The sequence below is a fragment of the Heteronotia binoei genome, chromosome 7 (assembly GCF_032191835.1).
Source record: "Heteronotia binoei isolate CCM8104 ecotype False Entrance Well chromosome 7, APGP_CSIRO_Hbin_v1, whole genome shotgun sequence".
Taxonomy (NCBI): domain Eukaryota; kingdom Metazoa; phylum Chordata; class Lepidosauria; order Squamata; family Gekkonidae; genus Heteronotia; species Heteronotia binoei.
This window is the reverse complement of record NC_083229.1, coordinates 81,545,964-81,569,026: the sequence shown is the minus strand read 5'-3', so window position 1 is coordinate 81,569,026 and position 23,063 is coordinate 81,545,964. Positions and strand designations below refer to the sequence as shown.

The 23,063-nt window shown below is 38.9% G+C and overlaps 1 protein-coding gene across 2 annotated transcripts in view; it reads right to left on the bottom strand.

Moving 5' to 3' along the window:
* The window catches only part of ROCK1 (Rho associated coiled-coil containing protein kinase 1), a 131,047-nt gene that overhangs the window by 69,705 nt on the left and 38,279 nt on the right, over window positions 1–23,063 (bottom strand). For both annotated transcript variants that reach the window (XM_060243924.1, XM_060243925.1), the window contains exons 2-9: window positions 22,126–22,207; window positions 15,039–15,139; window positions 10,412–10,549; window positions 7,755–7,930; window positions 7,138–7,222; window positions 5,609–5,753; window positions 1,734–1,872; window positions 44–135 (exon numbers count right to left, since the gene is read on the bottom strand). In XM_060243924.1, the coding sequence (XP_060099907.1) occupies window positions 44–135; window positions 1,734–1,872; window positions 5,609–5,753; window positions 7,138–7,222; window positions 7,755–7,930; window positions 10,412–10,549; window positions 15,039–15,139; window positions 22,126–22,207 (958 nt within the window). The remainder of the gene's footprint in view (window positions 1–43; window positions 136–1,733; window positions 1,873–5,608; window positions 5,754–7,137; window positions 7,223–7,754; window positions 7,931–10,411; window positions 10,550–15,038; window positions 15,140–22,125; window positions 22,208–23,063) is intronic.

The window sequence follows — 23,063 nt, the reverse complement described above, 5'->3', positions numbered from 1 at the left end:
ACAGGAAAAATTACAAGTTGCTTCTTCACAGAAAGATACTCACTGTCTCTCAGGTTTTCCCAAGCCCACTGGTCATTTTTGAAAAACAGATGCCGCTTGATTTCTTCTACACCATTTCGGCCTAATCTGACTTCCCTGTAAAATTGAATTAGTTTTGAATATTATATTTTATTGTATGATCCTGTGGCCAAGAATTAAACTTGTATTTATAATTATGAATAATATGAAATTTAATTTCACTGAACTTGTCACAGAGTGCAGAAATGTCAATAAGGCTGCTTGGATGGTGCTTTTTAACTGCCAAAGTTAAAACAATCATGAGTTGTTTAATAGGTTAACAGTAGCAAATAGCAGCAAGAAATCTTCAGAAGACACCTTATAATATGTTAACATAAAGTTCTGTCACCATAATATTCCCACTGAATATGAGTAATTATAAATACATACTCTGTGAAAAAGACATACAATTCTCTTTGCCAGATACAAAGGCTATGCCAAAACAATAACATGAAGGGGCTCAGTCTTGTTCCATACATGGATATGGCACCTATGCGGGGGGGGGGGGGCACCCACTGTTTATTAGCATTCAATACATCCCCAAGTCTATTAGCATGTAGTACTTTCTACAGATATGAGGAATGAAAGGTATGTGAATGCACCACATCCCTATTCAGCTGCCCTCAGCAAGCTATCTGGTATAATAAGCACATGTAAATGTAATGTATGCAGTAGTACTTTTCAAACTCAAAAGGCTATTTCCAGTGAGAGAAATTGGGAACAGAAAATGGGAACAGAAAAGTGGTATGGAGGGGCAAGTCTTTATCATGGGCTTTTTCTATGCTCCAAATCAGATCTCTCAGCAGCGATTCCCCTTGCCAGGGTTTCTATTATGTATTTTGAATTATTTAGAATCCAAAATTGGGGACAGAAATGCATGGGCATGGAAAGCGTTAGCATCCCTTGTACTGTTTTCTGTATTGTAAATCATCCAAAGTCAGTTTTATGTGAAAGAGCCAAGGGGGTTAACTCTTACATGTGTTTGACAGTAACAGAATTAAAAACATTTACTTTCCGTAATTTTCACAATCTAATAAAGTTTTTGAATGTCAGATACCTCCTCCCCTTAAAATACATGTTCCTGGGCCACTAACTACTGTGACAATACCTGTTATAGAACAAAACTCTATGACAGAACAGAACTCTTTCACAGCCGAAGCAGTCTCCAATTTATATTACTCCAGACACTGGATTTACAATTCCATCAATATATTTGCTTATAAAATAGAATTTAATACAAGTTTTGCACTTTGCATTTTATAAACCGAACTTCCTAAGATTAAGGAAGGCTTACTCTCTTGTATTAAAATTTGGATTGAATAATATTATACAAAAAAACCCTGAAAACAACATACTAAGAAATCCATCCAAATTTAAATTTCTAGCAGCTTCAGAAAAAAACTAAATGTGCTATATGGGATTATGCATGATCATTATTAAATCATGATTACTATTTAATAAAGTAACATATCGGAAGCCTCGTTTGAATACCTTTTATTCTCCAAGGTACCTCTTAAAGGCTATCTTACAGCAACAACACTATATTTTATTACCAGATAGCCTAACAGCATAGCAGATAGTTTTAAAAAAATATATTATCAAAAACAGAAGTGTATCACAGAAAAATCATTCCTAAACTCACATTTTGACTCAGAAAGTGTATTATTTTATGTTACCTGTCAGTTAAGAAGGCACAAATAAGATTTTTCGCATCTTTTGAGATATCATTATCTTCGGGAAAACTTAGAGAATTCTTATGGTTCATAATTTTACTGTACGTTCCAACTAATGAATCAGCATAAAATGGTGTATCCCCTGTTTTAAAAAGCACATATATACACAGTGAGAGAAATTTAAAATTAGGTAACAAATAATAGCTACAGGAAGCAAAATGCTAGGTGGACAAAGGAAAAAACCAGTTCAGAGTGCAGCCTATACTAGAGACTAAGCCCCCGAAGGGCTCCTATCAGGCCCCGGAGCAACTGGCTGTTATCTGCTGTTATATCCTGTTAGCAACTGGCAACTTGCTGTTACCTGCTTTCTTCTCCCTATATCTTGCTTCCTTCTGAACAACAGCTTGCTTTGCAAGTTTTGATCAACGCACAAGAGCTACAGAGCAAAACCTCTATTTTCTCCATTGGCTCCTCCCTTGGGGAGGCATAGCTTGCTTTGCCAGGCTCTCTCAATTGCACAGCACAGCTACTGAGTCAAGCCTATCTTCCTTCTATTGGCTGAGCCCCCCTCCCCCCCGGTCCCCTGGGGAAGGAAGGAAAGAGCCAAAGCTTCCTTTGCCCAGTTCCCTGGATCCCATGGGAGAAATACAAAGAAAGCATCTTTAAGACCAATGAGTGCTAACGTTTTAAGCATTTTTAAAGTTTTTAAACAATATATTTGTGTCTGTCTGTGTTCTTTGTAAAATTTATCTCTCTGCTACCTAATCTTTAATAGGCACATACATGACCCGTCCTGACATGGCTTGGCTCAACCTGACATAGTCTGGCCCAACAAGGTCTCATTTATGTCAGATCCGGACGTTCCTCATAACAAATAAGTTTGACAGCCCTGGACTAGGGTAAATGAGCAGAAGTATGCATTTCTCATTTTAAAATTTTATATAGTTAGTATGAGCCTGTTAAAACTCAAACCAAACTGGAGAGCCAGTTTGGTGTAGTGGTTAAGTGTGCGGACTCTTATCTGGAAGAACCGGGTTTGATTCCCCACTCCTCCACTTGCACCTGCTAGCATGGCCTTGGGTCAGCCATAGCTCTGGCAGAGGTTGTCCTTGAAAGGGCAGCTGCTGTGAGAGCCCTCTCCAGCCCCACCCACCTCACAGGGTGTCTGTTGTGGGGGAGGAAGGTAAAGGAGATTGTGAGCCGCTCTGAGACTCTTCGGAGTGGAGGGCGGGATACAAATCCAATATAATCAAATATCTAAAATAATAAAATGGAAAATGCTAGTTACCCAGGTATGCTAAGAATCCAACAGCAATGCTCAATGTCCATGGTCTTAACTGAGCAGATCACATAAAAATATTACATGTTCTGTCTAAACATAGTAATGATTTCCAGAGCATCAAAAGTATACTGGGACCATTAGGGGAGAATTAAATGTAAAATGTAGCCTCTAACCCAAGGGTGTCAAACATGCAATCTGTGGCCTGATCCAGCCCCTGAGCAACTTTCTTCTCCTGCTTCCTTTCCCAGGACTGCTACTGCAGCTGCACTGTAGCTTCCTTTTCTCCCAGCTCCCTCAGTGGCTCTTTGCTTCCTGCCTCTTGGCTCCCTTCTCCCCTCACTCACTCTCTTACACAAACACAGGCACAATGAGCTCTGTGGCTGCTTCCTGCAGAAGAAATATAAACACACTCTCGCACACATGCATGCGCACAAATACATACACACAGAGCTTCTGCTTCCTTCTCCAGGGTTACTGTTCCTCTTTTGGAAAGGAAGGGAGGGGGAGGAAAGAGAGCCCCATGGCAGCTTCAAGACCAACATTTTATTCCAGGTATCAGCTTTTGCGTGCAAGCACACTTCTTCTTGGGAGTGAGGGAGGGAGGAAGGGTGGATGGATGGATGGATGGATGGATGGATGGATGGATGGATGGATGGATGGATGGATGGATTCTTCTGACAACACAACTGAGGAAATTATTTTGGCTTATTCTGAAAAGTTGTTTTTAAAAGACTGGATTTCTCTGTTCCTATCTAGATTTTATTTTCTTTCTTTGACCCTATCAAAGCCCTTTTCTGCAGCTACAAAGCAGAAGGCAGATGGTATGCACCCTTGTTCAATTACATCCTTCACACTGATCAGCCACCTGCTATTCTATACTGTCTTCCTTCCTTTCATGAATCCTGTTTGTTCCTTATTTATATATCATTATACAATTTTTTAAAAAACATTTGGCCATTATAGGTACCATGATTTTGCAATCCAAATTTAGTAACGTCTTTTCATTGATTAAAATGATTCAGCAGGTATGGAGAGAATTCTACACAGCATGCAACATAAAATTCCTCACAAAAGCTATCCGGACCTGAGTCCTTCTCTTGTTTCATTTCACTTAAAGCATCTTTAATGTCTTCAAACTCTACTTATTGATTTTTATGCTCTTGTCGGCCAAAATATGGTTGTTTATGTATAAATGAACTACTGTGGTATTTCTATGTTATCCTACCTTTTTCTATGTTTGTGTGTGTATATGTATATGGAGAGAGAGAGAGAGAGAGAGAGAGAGAAATACACACACACTCTTCCGCCCTTTTATGTGCAAGGCTAATTTGTAGCAAAACTATTTTTTTTAAAAAAAGGTATTTATTTCTAATTGTGGCACTTTCTTTTGTATATAGCTTTGAATTTTTAAAAATCTTATTTGAGAAAAGTATTTTATTGATTTGTTTCCAGCAAGTAGCCTTTCAACAGGTCTACCATTTTATTTCCATTTTCAAATAACTCCTGTCTGCCACTCATCAATAATTATGCTGCAAGACATGCACCATATATTTTAAACCTTTTCTGCAAAGAAATATTTTCTTTTGTCATTATCATTACATGATAATTTATCCAATATTTTATTCCTCCAATAATTTCTAATTTTGTCTTCTCTGTGTTCTTCATTATCTTTAATTGTGAAATCAACTTCCCTTCTATGTATGCCTTAAATAACTCCTACATCACTGGAAATTATTTCTTTCTTAATAAATTTCAGAGATTCCCTGTTTTAAGTAAATATTTATTTATTCTCCAAGTAGGTCTTCTCTTAACATTTACAGATTCAATTTGCACAATTATTGGATATTGCATATATATTAAGACCTCTATCAACTTTAACTAGGCCACCTGCCAGTGAGTGAGAAATCTTTAAAAATTTATCCAAGAAAGGGGACTATGTGGATGAGAGAAAAAAGTGTAGTCCTCTTACTGTCAGATACTGGTAGCTATAAATGCATACTGAGACACTTTTTTTGTTTGGCTTTTTGTATCCCTGCAAAAATATTAAGAAAAATTGCTAAAGCTTTTATCTTAATTTAAATCTATTTTTAAAAGATGCACACGCATGTATCAAACTGGATAGCCAATATGTGGAATCGTCCAGATGTCCAGGATAGCAGTCGCTAAACAAAAATTTAACAATGCAAATTTATAAATGCACTTTAAAGTTGAAAAATGGAAAACTGAAAATGCTTTCCACAGTTCATCCAGCTATTACTTTTATGCTTGGCTCTTGCTTTCTCTTATGCAATCACTTTGCAGGCATGCAGTCAGCATGCTTGCTCAGGAAACACACATGCACACACTTCCAAAGAAAACTTACTGGGAGTGAGCTACAACAGTTATATTAAATAGTAAATAAAGGAATGTGGTTTGTGTAAAACTAACTGTAAAACTGAGATCAAGGTTTTCTCTTGCACAGAATGATAATTTGTAAATAGCAAATGAGAACTACTAAATTAAAACAGCTATTTTAAACAACTTAGAAACATAGAGTAAAAAATACAATGAATTTACAAAATACATTTACAAAACACAGATCCTTCTGATAACTCACCAACAAGCATTTCATACAAAAAAACACCAACTGACCACCAGTCACATTCCCGCCCATAGTAACCATCACCACCTTGAGACTTTAATACTTCTGGAGATATATAGTCTGGAGTTCCAACAGCTGTATCACATCGTACCATACCTTCCTATACAGGAGAAAGAAAATTCAGTGAAAACATGATAGTTTGAAGAAAATTCTGAAATTTGGCTTAGAAAAATATTTCATTATTACAGTTGTAGCTCATCAGACATTTCAAACATTGGGATCCAAAAACCAGTTTCAAGAAAAACATGTTATTCAAAAGCATAGAGCCAGGGTGGCCAACATTTGGCCCATGAACCAAATGCAGCCTACCTAGGCTTTCAAGCAAAAAAAAAATAAAAAATAGAGCTGTTTGAGTTTACTTCCACTACACTTACACCATGAAATTGCCCTATCAATGTGGTTCAGTTTCAAGAGAAATTGGCTGGGCTGACAGTGAACAATGTCCATAAAGAAGACATGGCATCCCCTGGAATTTGAGGGACTGATATAAGAATTCCCAAACTATCCTGGAATGTTTAGCTATGTGGCCAAGTCTGGGCATCATGTAAGTGATGGCTCTGAGAGAACACAATTTCTACTATGACACTGCTGAAACTGAACCAGAGCCACCATCAGTGAGATAAACCTGGAGTCAACAATCAGATGTGCCTTGATTACATACATCTTGTATTTCTCAAGAAATACCTGCCTGCAGGCTTTTTTTGTAGCAGAAACTCCTTTGCATACCAGGACACACACCCCTGATGTAGCCAATCCTCCAAGAGCTTACAGGGCTCCTAGTACAGGGCCTAAGTTCCAGAAGGATTGGCTACATCAGGGGTCTGTATTCTAAAATGCAAAAGAGTTCCTGCTACAAAAAAAGCCCTGCCTCCCCGCTGGTGAAGGGATCCTGGTGCTGCTCTGGGAGTCTTCTGATATGCGTGCTTTGCAGGCACAATGACATCACTCAGAAGGGACTTTATTGCATCTTTGACATCACGCACAATGCTCTAGTTTGAGCAAAACCTTTTTTTTGCTAAAAAACAGCAGAGTTTGCCCAAAACCCAGAGCAATGCCATCATCACATCAGGGACCTCATCCACAACATCCCTGTTTGGGACTAAGATTTCCCCCTACTGGCCAGCTGGGGGTGGCAGCAGATTGGAGCTCCCCATACTGAGGGATCTTATGGCCAGGCCAGGGGTCTCACAACCCTAGGTGCAAGTCTGTTAAGCAACCATATTCTCATTCACTTGACTAAAAGTGATCACTGCATAGCACTAGGCCTCTATGTCCTTTGTATTAATAAAGTTGTTTAAAATGTTTTTGACTGCTTTTGTATTACTACAAAAATTCACATTTTTAATAGCTAACGGACTGTATTTCACTATTATTGTCAATAATAATTAATGCAGCTAGCATAAATATCGATTTCTGTGCTCCACTACTAGGAAAACTGGTTGCCCTTAGTAGAAGAGGTTAGTTCAGCATTTAAATATACCAACCTTATTCATCTTCATACAGGTACCAAAATCTGCTAGTTTTAAATGACCAGATTTATCAAGCAGCATATTATCAGGCTTTACATCTCTGGAAAGAATAAATCAAATGTTTTAAATTAATTTAGGTGTTCTTTTTTAAAAAAAGGTTTGTACATGCAATATCACAAATAGTATACATTTGCAACTTTTATGTTAAAATGAGCTCTTTGAGAAATAACAAAATAAAAATGTGTGAGAAATTATTAAGCATTGAATATATGACAAATGTATGAAGCCAATATAAGAAAACACAGGTTTATTGACAACATGTGATCAGGGGTGACCAAGAGTTCCTTACATGCAAAAATTGACCCATAAGAGCCTCAGAAAATGAATCTGAAAAACATGGGGTCGGTCTCAAGTAAGTTAGCCACCTTATGAATGAGGGCGGAAGCAGAAAATAATTATGTTCCTTATACTGCATAGCATCATCCCCAATTTGTTCTCAAGGTGAAAATTCTACTACATTCAGGGATGATTATCACAGAAAGATTAAATCAATGGCAATTGCTTACCTTTTACTTTAAAGCTAAATACTGGATGAAACACCGGCCTCAGATATTTAAAAACAGCATACAAACCTGTGAATAAAGCCCATGGAGTGAATTGCATCTAACGCAAGAACAACCTCTGCAGTATAAAATCGTGCCCATTTCTCAGGAACATCATAGTTGCTCATCAAATTCACCAGGTCCCCACCAGGCATGTACTCCATCACCATATAAAGGTAACGGTCATCTTGGAACGCATAAAACAGCTACAGAAGGAAATAAATAAAATTACTCTCTTATTCATCAAAACTTCTTTTAAAGCAGATTAAAAATGTTCTCTTAAAGCACAAGTCTATCTTTAGCAATTTTAAGAGTTTCCTCAGTCATTCATCAAGGCTTTTTTTTCTTTTGGTTACAGGAATAGTCTTTGTGCATTCTTTCATGATTATATCACTGGCTTCAACCCATAATTTTTCTGGTTCAGATTCACTTGAAATTAGTAATGCAAATCTGTTCTTTACATGGTCTTTTAACTTTTCAGGAATGTTGTTTGGTTTGTATTTGAGCACACAAAGCTACATTTCCAAATGTGCTTCTGGGCTCAGGAACCAAGGTTATTGTCCTTACTTTTAAAGTTTCTCATAGCCTGAAACCTTGCTATATATAAACCCTGTGCATAATATATAAGCTCTGTTCCATATAGCAGTTACTAAACAGATGCCTTTTAGTGCCTTCACTACAGGAAGCTGATACTTACAGGTGTTTTCTGTTAGGACAAACATCATATAGAATGAACTCCCAGAGATAGGACAGAAGGCACCATCATTGCCAGCCTTCCAGAACGTTTATAAAACCATCTTGTAGCAGGGTGAATATCACTGTGATAGTTTTAAAAAATAATTTTACAATTTGGTGATGTTTTTTGTTTTAGTCTGAATATTGTTCTGAAGTACCATAGAAAATCAGGGGAAAATGTTTAAAAATACAAATGTATTTTGATTCCCAAACCTGCAACATGAGCTACATGTAGGAACAACATTTTCTGTTCCTACGTATAGTACCAGATTCAACTAGGAAGTCCGCTTCTGCTGTATTAGGTCATATGAACCTTGGTGACCATGTAAGAAAAAAAGGCGAGATACAAATTCTGTAAATAAATAAATAAAATAAAAACAAAAAGAAGAAGCTACCCGATACAGAGTCAGTCCACCAATCTTTCAAGATCATTATTATTTATTCTTGGGTCTCAAGTGGAAGTCTTTCACATGATCACAACAACTACTCCTAGTCCTTTTTACTGGTGATGTCAGGGACTGAACCTGGAACTTTTTGCATGCAATGCATTTCCTTTATCACTGAGCTACATCTCCACCCATAGGGTAAAATGCAGACATCAAACAGACAATCGCATTAACACATGTCTGGGGACACCATGGTGTCACTTTCCTAGTGCCCACCAAGTGTTTTAAGAAAGTGAGAGGGTCAGGTGGGAATTCTGCCTTGTAGGGCTTCTGACTGGCTGTGGAGATTTTTAAGAAGTTGTTTTGATAGTAGTTACTATCATAGTAACAAGGATCTTCACTGTATGGCTTAAGATAAACTAAAGACAATCTGTTAAACAGAGTTTGAAAAGTTGTTATTACCTCCCTAAGATTCTGTGGTTGGCTCTGCCCCTTGTGGCAACCATTTTGTGGTTTCACTCATCATCCAGTGTCAGAATTCCAAAAGTGCCTGCAGGTTCATGAAGGCTGGGGACCTTTGGGCTATCTTTTTAAAAACTAAGCTAAGGCATATTTTACAAACTATTCAAAGTGCATTTTTGCTTTAAAAACTAAAAAGCCTAAAGTACAGTCTTTCACTGTTAACAACATTGTTTCAGGAGATTGTTTTTAAAAACTGAACATTTAAGCACCACATCTTAGATGCTCCTTAAACTACATATTTTACTAACACAAACTACTGATATGCAATTTTCTATACTACCAACATCTTGAGACAACATTTTAAAAAACATACTTTTTCATCTTCTTAGTGATCAAATGTATTAGCAATTTTACACTTAAAGAACAAATGCTTAAATTTGTAAATCCAGTCAATGAGAAGAGAGAATCGGAACACCAGCCAGTTGGCTATAAGACCTTGTAGCTGAAGCTTCTGCCCTGCCCCTTTCTTGCAGGTAAAAGCTGATCCAAAGGCATAACTCTGTAGTGAAAGCTGATGAGCAAGAGCCATAGGACTCTCATGCTGGAGTTGGAAAGATAATCTGCTGGGAGAGACAGAAAGACCCAGACCAACTGTCCTGCACTCAGAAGACTTTTGGAGGGGGCTGTTTACACTGGACTCTTGTATTGTAAGCAACTTGGTGTCCCCACTAGAATGATTAAGTGATTAAACAAATCAACCATGGGAGGGAAAAACTATTTAGAAATCTCACCCTCGAATTCTACCAGCCTAGACTGGTTCATCACTTCTCCTCTATTCCCTCCCCCATTATATTTTTTAGGGAGGTCTCAAATGACATTTAGCTGCTCTCAATATTGTCCCTTCTGGAACATAGCCAGTCCTCTAACTTTGGGCAGTTTTTGTAAAATACCATATGTGTGCAGAAACCTTACTTTGTCAGAAAGTAGCCCCTATAATGCTACTTTCATCATCCACATGGAAGCTAGTAAGTTTATTAAATTCAGTAATAAATATAATAGCTACCAAACCTTGCACTGTAAATCCAAACAAATTATTCAACATACCTGCACAACCCAAGGGCTATTTGCAAATGCCATGATGTCTCTCTCCTCCCAAAAGAATGCAGAATCTGATCTTTTTATCATCTCAAACTTGCTCAGAAGTTTCATGGCATAGACCTTTCTTGATGACTTGTGCCTTACCTTTAAAAGGGAAAATTAAGATGAAGAAAATATTAGCATAAATAAAAAACAACACAATCCATTCTAATCATACACACAGATTTCTCCCACTGGGACCCTGACTAAATGCAATTTGTGGCATGTACGTTATAACAAAACATAGGTTTTTGGAATGGAAGGCTGAAGATGTGCATGGCTAAGATTCTAAAGTTATGTTTTTAAAATATCTCACCCATAGGCACAGTTTGTTGACTGTACACTAAATATTTCAATACCTTTCCTAGATTTAGGATTTTATTACTTGGATCCTATACCTTCATTCTGTATGCAATACTTCTCAGAAAACACTAAGGCAATATTCTACTGCAAAGGTTTCCTCTGGGGACTGGCACAAGGACAACATTTTAAGGGGCCCCAAAATGCCTAGTATAAGAAGAAGTCACGCTATGCAACAGAAAAAAACAAAAGCACACACAGAATGGAGGCACAGGATCCAAACCTATATTTGGTAAATTTTCTGAAACTGAATTATATATCATTTATTAAGCTTGTTTTCTGTAACATTTTTATATATTCTTGATGTTGTCAAGTGAACTCTTTCAGGGACCAGAGCCATGTGGGTTATGAGAAACAAAGAAAACTAAAAATGAGAACAAAGACTGTTCCCTTTAAAGAGAAGACCAGAAGTACAAACAAGGAACTTCAACCACCCTAAATATTCTAAATAATTTTTGCTTTTAAATATAGCCTTTTCATTACATGCCGATTGGTTCTCATTTTCCTACTCCCTTTCTCTTTGTCAGTTTTTAAAGAACAAGCGCCCCCCTTCCCCCCCCCCCTAGAAATAATTATTTTGAGGAAGAACAGGCCATATTAGCATCATTTGGAACCTTGTAGACCTAACCTCAACATCTTTTTTAGAGCACAAATTCCTACTTAGCTGAAGGTAATCAAGGCCATAAGCTTTCTCTCATCTCTCAGGCACAACTAGGAAAGCAAGATGCCCTATGTGACCATAGAAAAGGTCATTCAACTAACCTCAGTTACACATAAACAACCTGTCCTTCCTCATGATCTATGAGTAGCCACACCAACATGAAAGTAGCAATCTAACCTACTCCTGGAGATATCAGGAGAACAGCCCTTGAAAAGGCTATGTCAGTTTAGTATGTATATCAGGGCATAATGCTACAAACACATGGAAACTGAGACCGTGACTATCCTGCAGGGTTCAAGAATAGGTATAACCCTTGTGAAAGCAGCAGAGGTCATAACTGCCCTAGGTGAGTGAACTATAACTGTGGATTAGTAGCACCAGCTCATAGTGAAACTTTATTACAGTTGTGCTCAGAACTCAGATGCTGAGAAGACATGTGCTAATCCTCATTCTGCCTGCTCTAGCAGACAAAAAGCAGCAAAAGACAATCCTGATAATGCAGGCACATAAGGATCTATGGACATCAGTGTAACTTTCCTTTGGTGTAGCAGGTCACAGAAAAGTGCTGACTCATCTCATCAACCAATAACTCAATTTTACGATTCATGTTGTTAACCATCTGAATGGATACTTAATAAATTGTGATAAAACCAGCTAGAGACTCCAAAATGTAACAGATGGTGAACCTCGATGATGATAACCAATTAACCAAGGAAGTGATCTCACTATATTGCTGGTATATAGAAGACTGAGGAGCGGTAGTAGGAGAAAGACTAAGTTTAATATACCACCTTGAGGAAGGAGGCCCTGACCAAGATAGCCGAGTCTCATCAGATCTCAGAAGCTAAACAGGGTCGGCTCTGGCTAGTATTTGGATGGACGACCTCCAAGGAATATCAGGGATGTGACACAGATGAAGGCAATGGCAAACCACCTCTGAACTGTCTGTTGCCTTAAAAACATTAGCTCGCCACCTAGTGGTGCATAACACTAAAAAAGCTAGCACTTCTGGCTGCCAGACAATCTGGACATACTACACAAACTGCCATATGATCAGGCCTTCAATTCAGCAGGAGCTCCTGAGCCTTTCTGAGGGCTCCACCTCCTCCTCCCCACCTACCTTGTCCATTGAATAGTAGGTACAGCTGCATAACAATCCCTGGATTAGGAGAGCGGGCAGACAGACAGCCACCAAGAGCTTTGCCACATCCCCAGCAGCCCTCATTAACCCCACCCTTTCTCCACTCCTTATGTGATTTTGGGTGGCAAGTGGCTTGCTGTACTTTTGACTGCGGGGAGGGCCAGCCAAGGAGAGCCCCAGGTGAGTGAGGCTAGCCCAAGCAGGCCTCACTTGCCCAGTACTCTCCTTTTTTGCGTTGGGTTGCTTTTGGCTGGGGGGGAGGGGTGGCATATGCTAATGAGTTATGCTAATAAGCACCACCACCTATTTTTGTACAAAATGACCCCTGCATATGATTTATGATTATTATTATTAGGAGGAGGAGGAAGGCAGGAGCACAGGTAGAGTCAAAACAAGCCTCCTAGGAACTTATATAAACGAGAGGGGGGAATCTGAGGTGGGAAGAGCCATGTCTAGAAAAAGCTTTCAAAACAGAATGTAAGTAAAACAGGGAAAAGAATCAGTTAGGGCATCTCGCTGAGAGTTGACTTTTGGTCATTTATTATTGACAGAGGTCATTTGTTATTGGAGATTTGTTTGTTAGGCAAAATTGACAAGAGGTTACTGTGTTCAATGGTACAGTGACTGGATCAAAATGCTGAGAACAACAAAGAGCCAACTATGCTTATATGAGTAATTTCTCTTTGGATTTATCCTTTATACTGCCAAGTTAGCTGGTCACTGTGCTTCATTATTAAAATTCAATCATATAAAGGTGATCTGCTCCTGCCTATTCTGTTAGTGTGCCCTTTTGTCCCACAAACATCAACTGAAACGATCCTCAGAAAAAGTTTCCTTGACCATCTTGAGTTTCACAGAATGGTTACAGACTAAAGGGATATAAGCTAAAGTCCAAAAAAAAAAAAGGAAGCAGAATGGCTAGGCTGGCCACTGTCTCTAGCTTCAAAGGCAACAGCGATAAACAGGAGCACATTTATACAGGGCAAGACCCTTATACTTGCCATGGTCCTTAATACATAGTCTGTGAGGTGAAAAACCTTGATCCAAAGAGCATTACAAGATCCCTTTTGTATTGAGGGAGGCAAATATTTAGCAATGCAAAGAAAAAGTTCAGCAGAACCGTTCCATCCCATGATGTCAAGCTTTTTGCCTTCCTTATAAGCTGAAGTAGTTATAGGAGAGGTTTTGATAACAGGAAGAGCCAGTGTGATATAAAGTGATGGGACTAGGATCTGGATCACATTGTTGGATTAGGATCTGGGAGACTAAGTTTCAAATTCCATTTCTGCTTTGGAAGTTTACTGGGTGACCTTTGGCCAGTCACATCCTCTTAGCTTAACCAACCTCACAAGGTTGTTGTGAGGATAAGATGGAGGGATCATCACTGGGGGGAGAAAAGTAGAATATAAATGAAGAAATCCTCTTTGATGAATATACACCTACCTTTATATATCTAACTATGTGTGCGTATATATATATAAACACACACACAGGGGACAGCAATGAGGATGGTTTGTCCTACAAATTCTTGGCAACCTGAAAAGCACAGGCATATATACTTTGGAATCCACTAGTTGAAAGACTGGACCCTTGATGGCAAATGTAGGTTGCTTGATATCTAGATCTAACAAAGAGGCCACCTCAACAAACTCCTTCAATGGGTAACTATATTCTCCAACTAAAAGAACTAAAAAGAAATCAGAGACGTTGCAGATTCAGAATTAGAATAACAATCACCTCCACCCAAATTGCTGGATGAAAACTGAAGTAGTAATAAACATTGACTCAGGAAAGCTCATATACCCTGCCACAAATTTTGTTAGTCTTTAAGCTACTACTGGACTCTTACTCTTTTCTACTGCTACAGACAAACACAACTACCCATCTTCATCTAAGAAGTGAAACAATGTCTTGGTGCTTCCTGTGATGACAAGAGGAGGAACTGACAGCTGAGCGGGTACTGATGGTAGAGATAAAAGATGTGATGGTACTAAAGTGGTAACTTGTATCTTAAGGTGTGATAAGCAAAGTGGACAGCAAAACTATGACCAAAAGGATTTGTAGTGCTGTTGGCAGAGAATCAGTGGGAATATGTGCTAGTCAACAAAGCACCAGCAACAGGAGACAATCTGTGTCCTCATCAGTATGGGAGGTTTTAATTTTAAGCAAAAGATGAAATCCTGCAAAAGGACAGTCTGAACAGCAGTCTGCATAGGTGCAGGCCCTGGTGTGCCTATACACAAGGACCATAAAAAGAACCAATTACCATAACTTCTAAAAAAAAAAAACCAACACCCTACGAAAATCACACCCATGTTGCAGAATGTACCCCTACTGGCATAGTGTCCACAGCAGTGTTTGTTAAAATAGCATAAGATTTCCAACTTAAAATGAAAATTCTTGCCCTATGAATATATGAAATGATAGCCTACCAACTGAACTTCCCCAAATGCGCCTCTGCCAATCACTTTCACTACTTCATAATCTTCAGCTTTCATACGGAGATCTCTGACTTTATTTATTGTGTCTTTATCTGTGAAGAAAATACAAGGGAAAATTGTAGCACTAAGCATGAGCAGAAATCCAGGGCCTTAGAAATAAACTTTCCTATAAGAAAGTCTAGCAAGTAAGTATCTCATTCTATTTATATTTCATTTGTTGCTAACTTCTTGCAACATCTGTTGTTTATTAAATACCCAAGTTGTTTAAAATAAGAACTTGTTTCTTTTCCCTCCTTCCTGTAGCAAATATCTGTTTGGAGTCTCTACACTTATTTTCAGTACCATGGCAACATATAAATGTGAATCACACAATACAATTACCCCTACAGAGACAAATCAGGAAAGCATTTGAAATTTAATTTCACAGAAATTCATTTTGGAAGTGAGAGACATAAAAGCAAAGACAATCTGTACTCATCACAAAATATTCATATATAACAGGGGTGGCCAATGGTAGCTCTCCAGATGTTTTTTTACCTACAACTCCCATCAGCCCCAGCCAGCATGGCCAATGGCTGGGGTTGATGGGAGTTGTAGGCAGAAAAACATCTGGAGAACTATCGTTGGCCACTCCTGATATATAATACTAATATGAATTATTAATTCATATAACCACACCAAAATCAGACCAACATGCTGCATAAGTAAACATTAGATTCAGTGTTTAGCCCTTTAACAATTTGCAATTTTTTAAAAAAACCCACCAAAACATAAATCAAGAAGTCTTGCCATTTTAAAGTCAAAATATTATACTGGTAAATAACAACAATTTACAAATTCCCAATGGCCACATATCCAATTCCAAATTTGGTAGTGTATTTTTATCCATATGGATCAACACTGGCTCGAGATTATGCAAGAAAAAAAAGTTTCACATTTCAGCTCTGTGCCTGTGGAGCACAACTATTAAAACAACCTTTTCTAATGAAAAACTCAAAAGGAACAATATTTATATCCTAGAATTATGGATTAAATGGAATAACAGAAGACACAGAGCCAGAGTTTTTTAAAAATTCAAAAGCAGTTAATTACTGTAAATTATAAAGTTAAAAGATGTATTTAAATTAAAAAAACCAGCTAATTACCATGAAGTATTTGTGCTCTTGTACTAGTGGTTTAAGTATTCATTATAGTTAGGGAATACAGCCAACTAGCTTATCTAGACTCTTTGCACATAAAATCCCATCAAAATTCGGCTGTGAAGAATATGGAGATGGTAAAATCATAATCACCAAAAATATAGTTAGTGTTTAATATCATGTTCACAGTCATTTAATATAGGTTCTGTGTTAGCATTCTTACAATGCAGGTGGAAAACGAAGGTTGAGTGGACTCAAGTATCAGAGAATCTGCTAAAACTTGAATTGAATCAGAATAACACATTACTGTAAATACATGCTTTCAGCACAACATTTAACTTACGCCGGTGGAGTAAAGGCGTTGCTTTTTTTTTTTTTTTTTGCTTGTACAGGGAAAAGAAAGAGGTTTAAAGAGACGGAGAGGCACCGCTGCCCCTGGACGGCCTGCTGGGGGTGGGAGGAAAGGCAGCTCAGAAGTGATGGATTGCTGCCAGCTGGTTCCACCCATCTTCTGCCATGTCATCGTCATCTTCTCCAAAGAGTACTCCATCAGAGGTGCCAGCCAGAGTCCTGGAGGGACCGGCAAGAGGGCTGACATCCCACTAGCACGGCACTTGCGGGTGGAGCATCGCCCCTCCTCCGCCACTCATGATGGTTTATTAACCCAGAAGATATCAGCTTCTGTTCAGCTCCTCTCCTTTCCCCTCCATCTCCCTCCTCTCCCCTTAACCCACAACCTCACCTCAAGTTTCAGCTGTGTTGGGATTTGTATGGAATCGACGTAATTGTGGAGAGGTTGGGGTACCACAAACTTATGGATTTTGATGAGAGGAGGGAAAGGGGAGACTGAGGAAAGCAAAAAGATGTCTAAAACAGGTGGAGGTCGGAGCATTCATGGGAGCTGAACGGCAGGGACCAACTCCAGAGTCTTAATGGTGGGCCCCAACTTCCAGGTCAGGAGGAAGATCGGCTGTGGCAACTTTGGGGAGCTTTGGCTAGGGAAGAACCTCTACATGAACGAATATGTAGCAATCAAGCTGGAACCAATCAAATCCAGAGCGCCTCAGCTGCACTTGGAGTACTGGTTCTACAAACAGCTTGGAAATGCAGAAGGAATGTCTAAAGTTTACTACTTTGGCCCGTGCGGGAAGTACAACGCTATGGTCTATTTATTATACATTGTGTAAAACAGTAAGTTTGCCTGTCCTCAATTGCCTATCGGTTTCATTCAATGATATCAAGTTCTTACCCTGTAAGAAAAACTCCATTAGCAATACAAAATTTTATAAACCTATAATGCCTGCCCATCTCCCACTTTTCTAAAATAAAAATCTGTTACCATTTCATTGGAAAGGTTCTGTAACTGATGGATCATTCTGTTTGTCTTTTGCAATGTTTTTGGTTTTCTGGTAACTTTTTTGAAATCGACCAATTAGAACTTCACATAGTATTCCAAATGTAGTTGACCCATAAATTTCAATAAAGGTATTATGATGTAAGCTGTTTTGTAATCAGTATATCTGTCGTAGCTTCCAGGTAGTCTTCAAGTGCAGCCCCACATAGAATACATGGAACTAATCTAATCTAGATGTTATCAGGGAATGGACCACAGTGAACGTATATTTCTTACTCAGGACAAGTTATAGTTGGATCATCATCTGAAGGTGGTGGAAGGTGTCCCTGGCCACCACTGCTAGCTATTTACCCAACAGGAGGCCTCGGCCCAGACTTCAAACTCACTCTTTTATAGCAAATGGAAACCCCATACTAGAGACACCTCAAATCCTGAATCAGTCCTTTGGGTCACCAATAGTACCTCTGTCTTGTTGGGATTAACCTGCGCTTGATTGGCCCCCATCCATCCCAAAACTGTCTCCAGGCATGTCAAGACTGGAAAGTTTACTTAGGAACCTTTAGTGGGGGACTATGTTAAAAGCTGTAATACAAAATGCCTATTAGGTCACCACTATACACATGATTTTTGACATTCACAAAAAAATCCAAAGAGTTGAGATAGGAGCTCCTGTTTCAGAAGCCATGATGATTATTTCTAATAATTCTACTTTTAATAATGTTTTTCACTAATTTTCAAGGAACAGAGGTTAAGAAGCTGCTAATTTCTTCTATACTTCTTAAAAGATATTTTAAAAACATTTAATATGTTCATTATTCTCTAGTCCTCTGGAAAGCAGACCAGATTTAATGATGCAGATAATCTGAGTACTTTGAAAATTCCTCAGGATAAGTCATCCAGACACAGTAACTTGTTCATATTTAATTTGTAAATTAACCCTAGCATGTCATCTCTTATCATGTCTAATTAATTATGTTTAGTCATAGGTCTGTCCAAGATCTTTCACTGGGAAGACAGATGCACAGATTTCATGCAGTTTATCTTCAGACTCCCTATTTTCCTTTAGCATTATGTTGTCATCTAATGAGTTAATGGCTTCTCTCACTGGTTTGAGATGAATATGGTACATTTAAAAATATACTCTGCCCCTCAGAAGTTTCAGGATTAACAATTTAGCAATTAAAAGTCCCAAACAACATTTGTACATGAAAATATCACAATGAAATGTGCTGGGGAATCTGTTCACACTAGAATCCACATAACAAAACTCATAACAAATCCACATAACAAAACATAACAAAACTCATTACTGGGTCTACTTGGACATAGGTGCTTAAGGAAACATAAATGCTTGAAAATTTGGAAAATTATTGTAAATATTTGGCCATCAATTGTTGCTGCACTTCTGTTAATTTTGGTATACCACACTACCTTTTTAAAAGAGTTTGCAAGCTTCTTGAAACCCTTAAAGAATCTTAATAACTATGTGTAGGTTCATCTTATTCTATTGCAACAAGAATGAAAAAACAAGGTTGCACTTATCTGTAACTGTTGTTCATCAAATATCGTCTGTGCAGGCACACGAGTACTGTGCATGAGCAGGCCTGCCTATCAGTAGGTTATTACAGCTTAAAGCCTCCAGGGGGTGCTATGCACTAGAGCCAGAAACTCATTCCCACCCAGGGACTGCCTCCTCCCACACAGCAGCACCTCTACCCTCAGTACCTCTTATGCCATCAGAGAAAACATGCAACACAGCAGGATGGAGAGTATGTGTTCCTATACAGAAAATACTCAATGAACAACAGTTACAGATAAGTGCATCCCTGTTTTCATAATCCAACTTCTGTGAAGTCCCACATGGGAATTCTAATGTGCTAAACACCACCTGGTGGGGTATGCTTCTTACCTATTTAAACATGGATTGAGGCACCGCCTTTCCCAGTAAGGCTTCAAATTTTGCCTACAGGTCCAGAGCATACTGATGAATGAAAGTGTCTGCATAGGACCAGGTAGCTGCTCTACATATCTCTTTCAGTGGCACCCCATTCCAAAATGCAGCTAAAGACACCAAGGCCCTAGGTAGAATGTGTGTACACATTCCAGGGGGCATGGTATATTAGCTAAACCATAACACTGCTTGACAGTGGAAACAATCCATTGAGAAACTGTTTGAGGAGAGGCCCTCTTTCCTCTGTAAGGTCCTGAGAAACATAATGCCTTGTCCTTACAGAACTTTCTTGTCCATTTTAGGGAGAACAATGATGTCCTCCCAGTATCTAAGGAGTGTAATCTTCTTTCACTCTCTGAACTCAATGCAGGAAAAAAATGTAAGTAAATTGATCTCTTGTGATAGGTGAAACCTTGAAAACATGTGGACATTTTATGCTCCTCCTTCAGACAAAACAGACATAACTTGTGCTCATCTGTTTGAGTCATTTTTGCACTACAGCAGGTGCACTTCTTAAAGCTTTTTGAGCCATGCCAGTACTCAGAAGCAGACAAACGATTGCAAACAGACAACCAGCTAAAAGCAAGGAGACTCACAAACCAACCTACTCTTTCGACAGCAAAAGAGGAGCTCATTATAGGGGCACTGCTGCATGAGAGCAGTGATCCGGGGGCAGGAACAAGTTTCCAACTCATAGCACCCGGAAGGACTTAGATATAAAAAACTACCAAAACTACCAATAGACAGGCCTGCTCAAGCAGAACTGAAGAGAATATCAATAATGAACACATTTTATGGGAAAGGAGATGTAGTCATTTCCCTGAGAACAAATTTGCTTTTAATTCTGGCATTCTTAATCATGTTCCTCCTAATTGCCCTGTTTTTTTAGAAGTTTCTTTTTTTGAAACCCAATACATTTGAATTGGACTCTATGGACAACTTTCCACTTACAAATGTTGAATATGAGGTCTACGGACAAAAAATTATGTTTGAAAGCTAGCAATACTCCTCTTACCTACTGGATAAACTACTGGAATGGATGGAATCTAATGACATCCTAGGCTAGGAACAAACTGGCTTCAGAAGAGGTTATTCTACTTTAGACCACAGTCTGATTCTTTTTCGATTCTCTGAAAAAGATACTTCACTTTCAGAAGGAGTTCATGTAGCCTTTTAAAGGATTTTAAAGGAGCATTTGACAGCATTTCTAGATCAATACTTTGGAACAAATTAAGGAAATCCACTATGGATATGGTTGATTGAAAATCTTCATATTGGCCAGAGCACTCAGGCTGCACCATAGAAAGGTCCATCTAAAAGCTTTTCTATTGATAGGGGAGTCTAGTAAGGGGTGTTTGTTAGCCCCATTCTTATTTAACTTATATAATTAATCCAGTTCCCTTTAAAAAATTGGTTACCCTCCTTGTCCAGCAGTCTAGAGATTCCACTCTTACTATATGCTGACAATGCAGTTCTGCTGTCATATTGGACTCCAGAGACTATTGGACAAATCTGCCATTTACTGCCATTCTGAAGATCTATTAATTGTTTATTGTAAATGTAAAATACTCGTCTTCCAGAAGAAAAGGCATCTTCCCCTATACCAATGGTCTATTGATAATGTTAGACTTCAACAAGTGAAGGAATTTAGTTCTCACATAGTTCTCTGGGAATGGTTTTCACATATAATGTGAGTTGGTTTAAAGTCTTACAGTCAAAGGCACTGCTGAGGGAGTTAGCCTCCCAAGTATTTTCTGCGTTTGTGTTTTGTTTGTTTGTTTTTGCCAAACTGGGGTTTTTCCTCAAGTTTGCAGAAAGCTCTCTCTTCTCGGTTCACAGCCCTGATCTGTGGATTCAATTTGGTTCAGTACTTCAGATTCCCTTCCTGAAAATAGGGGCTATGGCAAGGGTACATGCCCCACACTTTCCACAGTGAACACAAAAACAAAAAATTCAATGAGCTTCTCTGCCATTTTCCCATCTTTCTTTAACAATCTCTTGATTCCTTTGTCATCCAAAGGCTCCACTGCTTATCTGGTTGGTTTCCTGCTCCAGTTATAGAAATATATTTTAAAAATTATCTTGATGCTTTTAGCAATTTACTTCTCAAAATCTTTTTGCATGCCTAATTACTGACTTAATTTCTTTTATGAAAGATTGTTAACTATTCTGTAGTCCAGAAAGTTCTGAAACAGAATACTAACAGTTCATCCATCATCACCCAAGCCCTCTCTTCTTTTTGTGGAAGACAACAGCACCTGGAGAGAAGACAATAACCATCCTGCTGGTCGCTGAAAGGTTGGACATTGTATAGCCTGAAAAGTCTTACATGCATGCCACTTCTCATCATGTGAATATCATGAACAACCAGTATGATTTTTTTCCCTGCCCACAGCTATGTACATGCAACAGGGTAAGCTCATACACATGCCAACATTATCAGGGACTTGCTATAATCCAGTTATCCACAAAATGCCCTGAGCCTCTTATGGGGAGGGCAGGATATAAATCTAATAAAATAAATAAATAAGAAGATGTTAGGTGAGGAGACAAAAAAAGTGGAAAGTACCATGTTATAAACTAGGACATTATTATCAAAAGAAATCCAGCAAGAAAATATATAAATATACTTACATTTGTTTAAAAAGGTGTCTATGTTTTTATTTTTCCTTAAAGCAGGAAAATCCAAGTCATACACCAGTGCATCTAATCCATCCTGAAGGAAAAAAGCGAAAGATTTATTAATGAAATATGAATTATACTAGGAGTAAGGCCCGTTGTGGGAGAAAAAAATACAATCGGCTCTAGAAGGAGGCTCTGGGCAAGTGCCTGCCACCCTTGCTGTCTTACCACCCACCTAAGTGAAGGCATTAACTTCCCTCCACCTTAAGGGGAGCTTATCTTTGCTATCTAGAGAGCAGTTGTAAATCTGAGTGATCTCCAGTGGTTCCCTAGGAGGAAGTGGCATTGTACCTGTCTGAGGTTCCACTCCTCCTCAAACCCCACCCCTTAAATATCCAAGAATTCCCTAACCTGGAGCTGGCAACCTATCTCCTTCCCTTTATCTGCCCCTCTGACTTCAGCTTTCCATCTCCTTCCCCCTCCCTGCAGCTTCTACATAGGCTGTCTTTCTCCACAGTGAGGGGTGGGGAACCAAATCAGCTTACACAATTCTCTTCTGCCCCCTTTGATCTGAACAACAATCCTGTGAGGAAGGTTAGGCTGGAAGTCTATGACTGGTCTGAAATCAGTCAATCAGCTTCCACAACAAGGACCTGAGTCTGGCAGACCCCACTCTAAAGCACTAAATCCTATGCCCTCCTCAAAGTCTACCACAGAATCTCCAGGAATTTCCTATCAACATGGAAAGATACTACTGAAGGCCTCTTAGTGTCTGCCACCCTTGCTGTCTTCCCACCCACTCAAGTGAAGGTATTCACTCCCCACCCCCACCCCCCCACACACCTCAAGAGCCAGTTTGGTGTAGTGGTTGAGTGTGCGGACTCTTATCTGGGAGAACCGGGTTTGATTCCCCATTCCTCCACTTGCACCTGCTAGCATGGCCTTGGGTC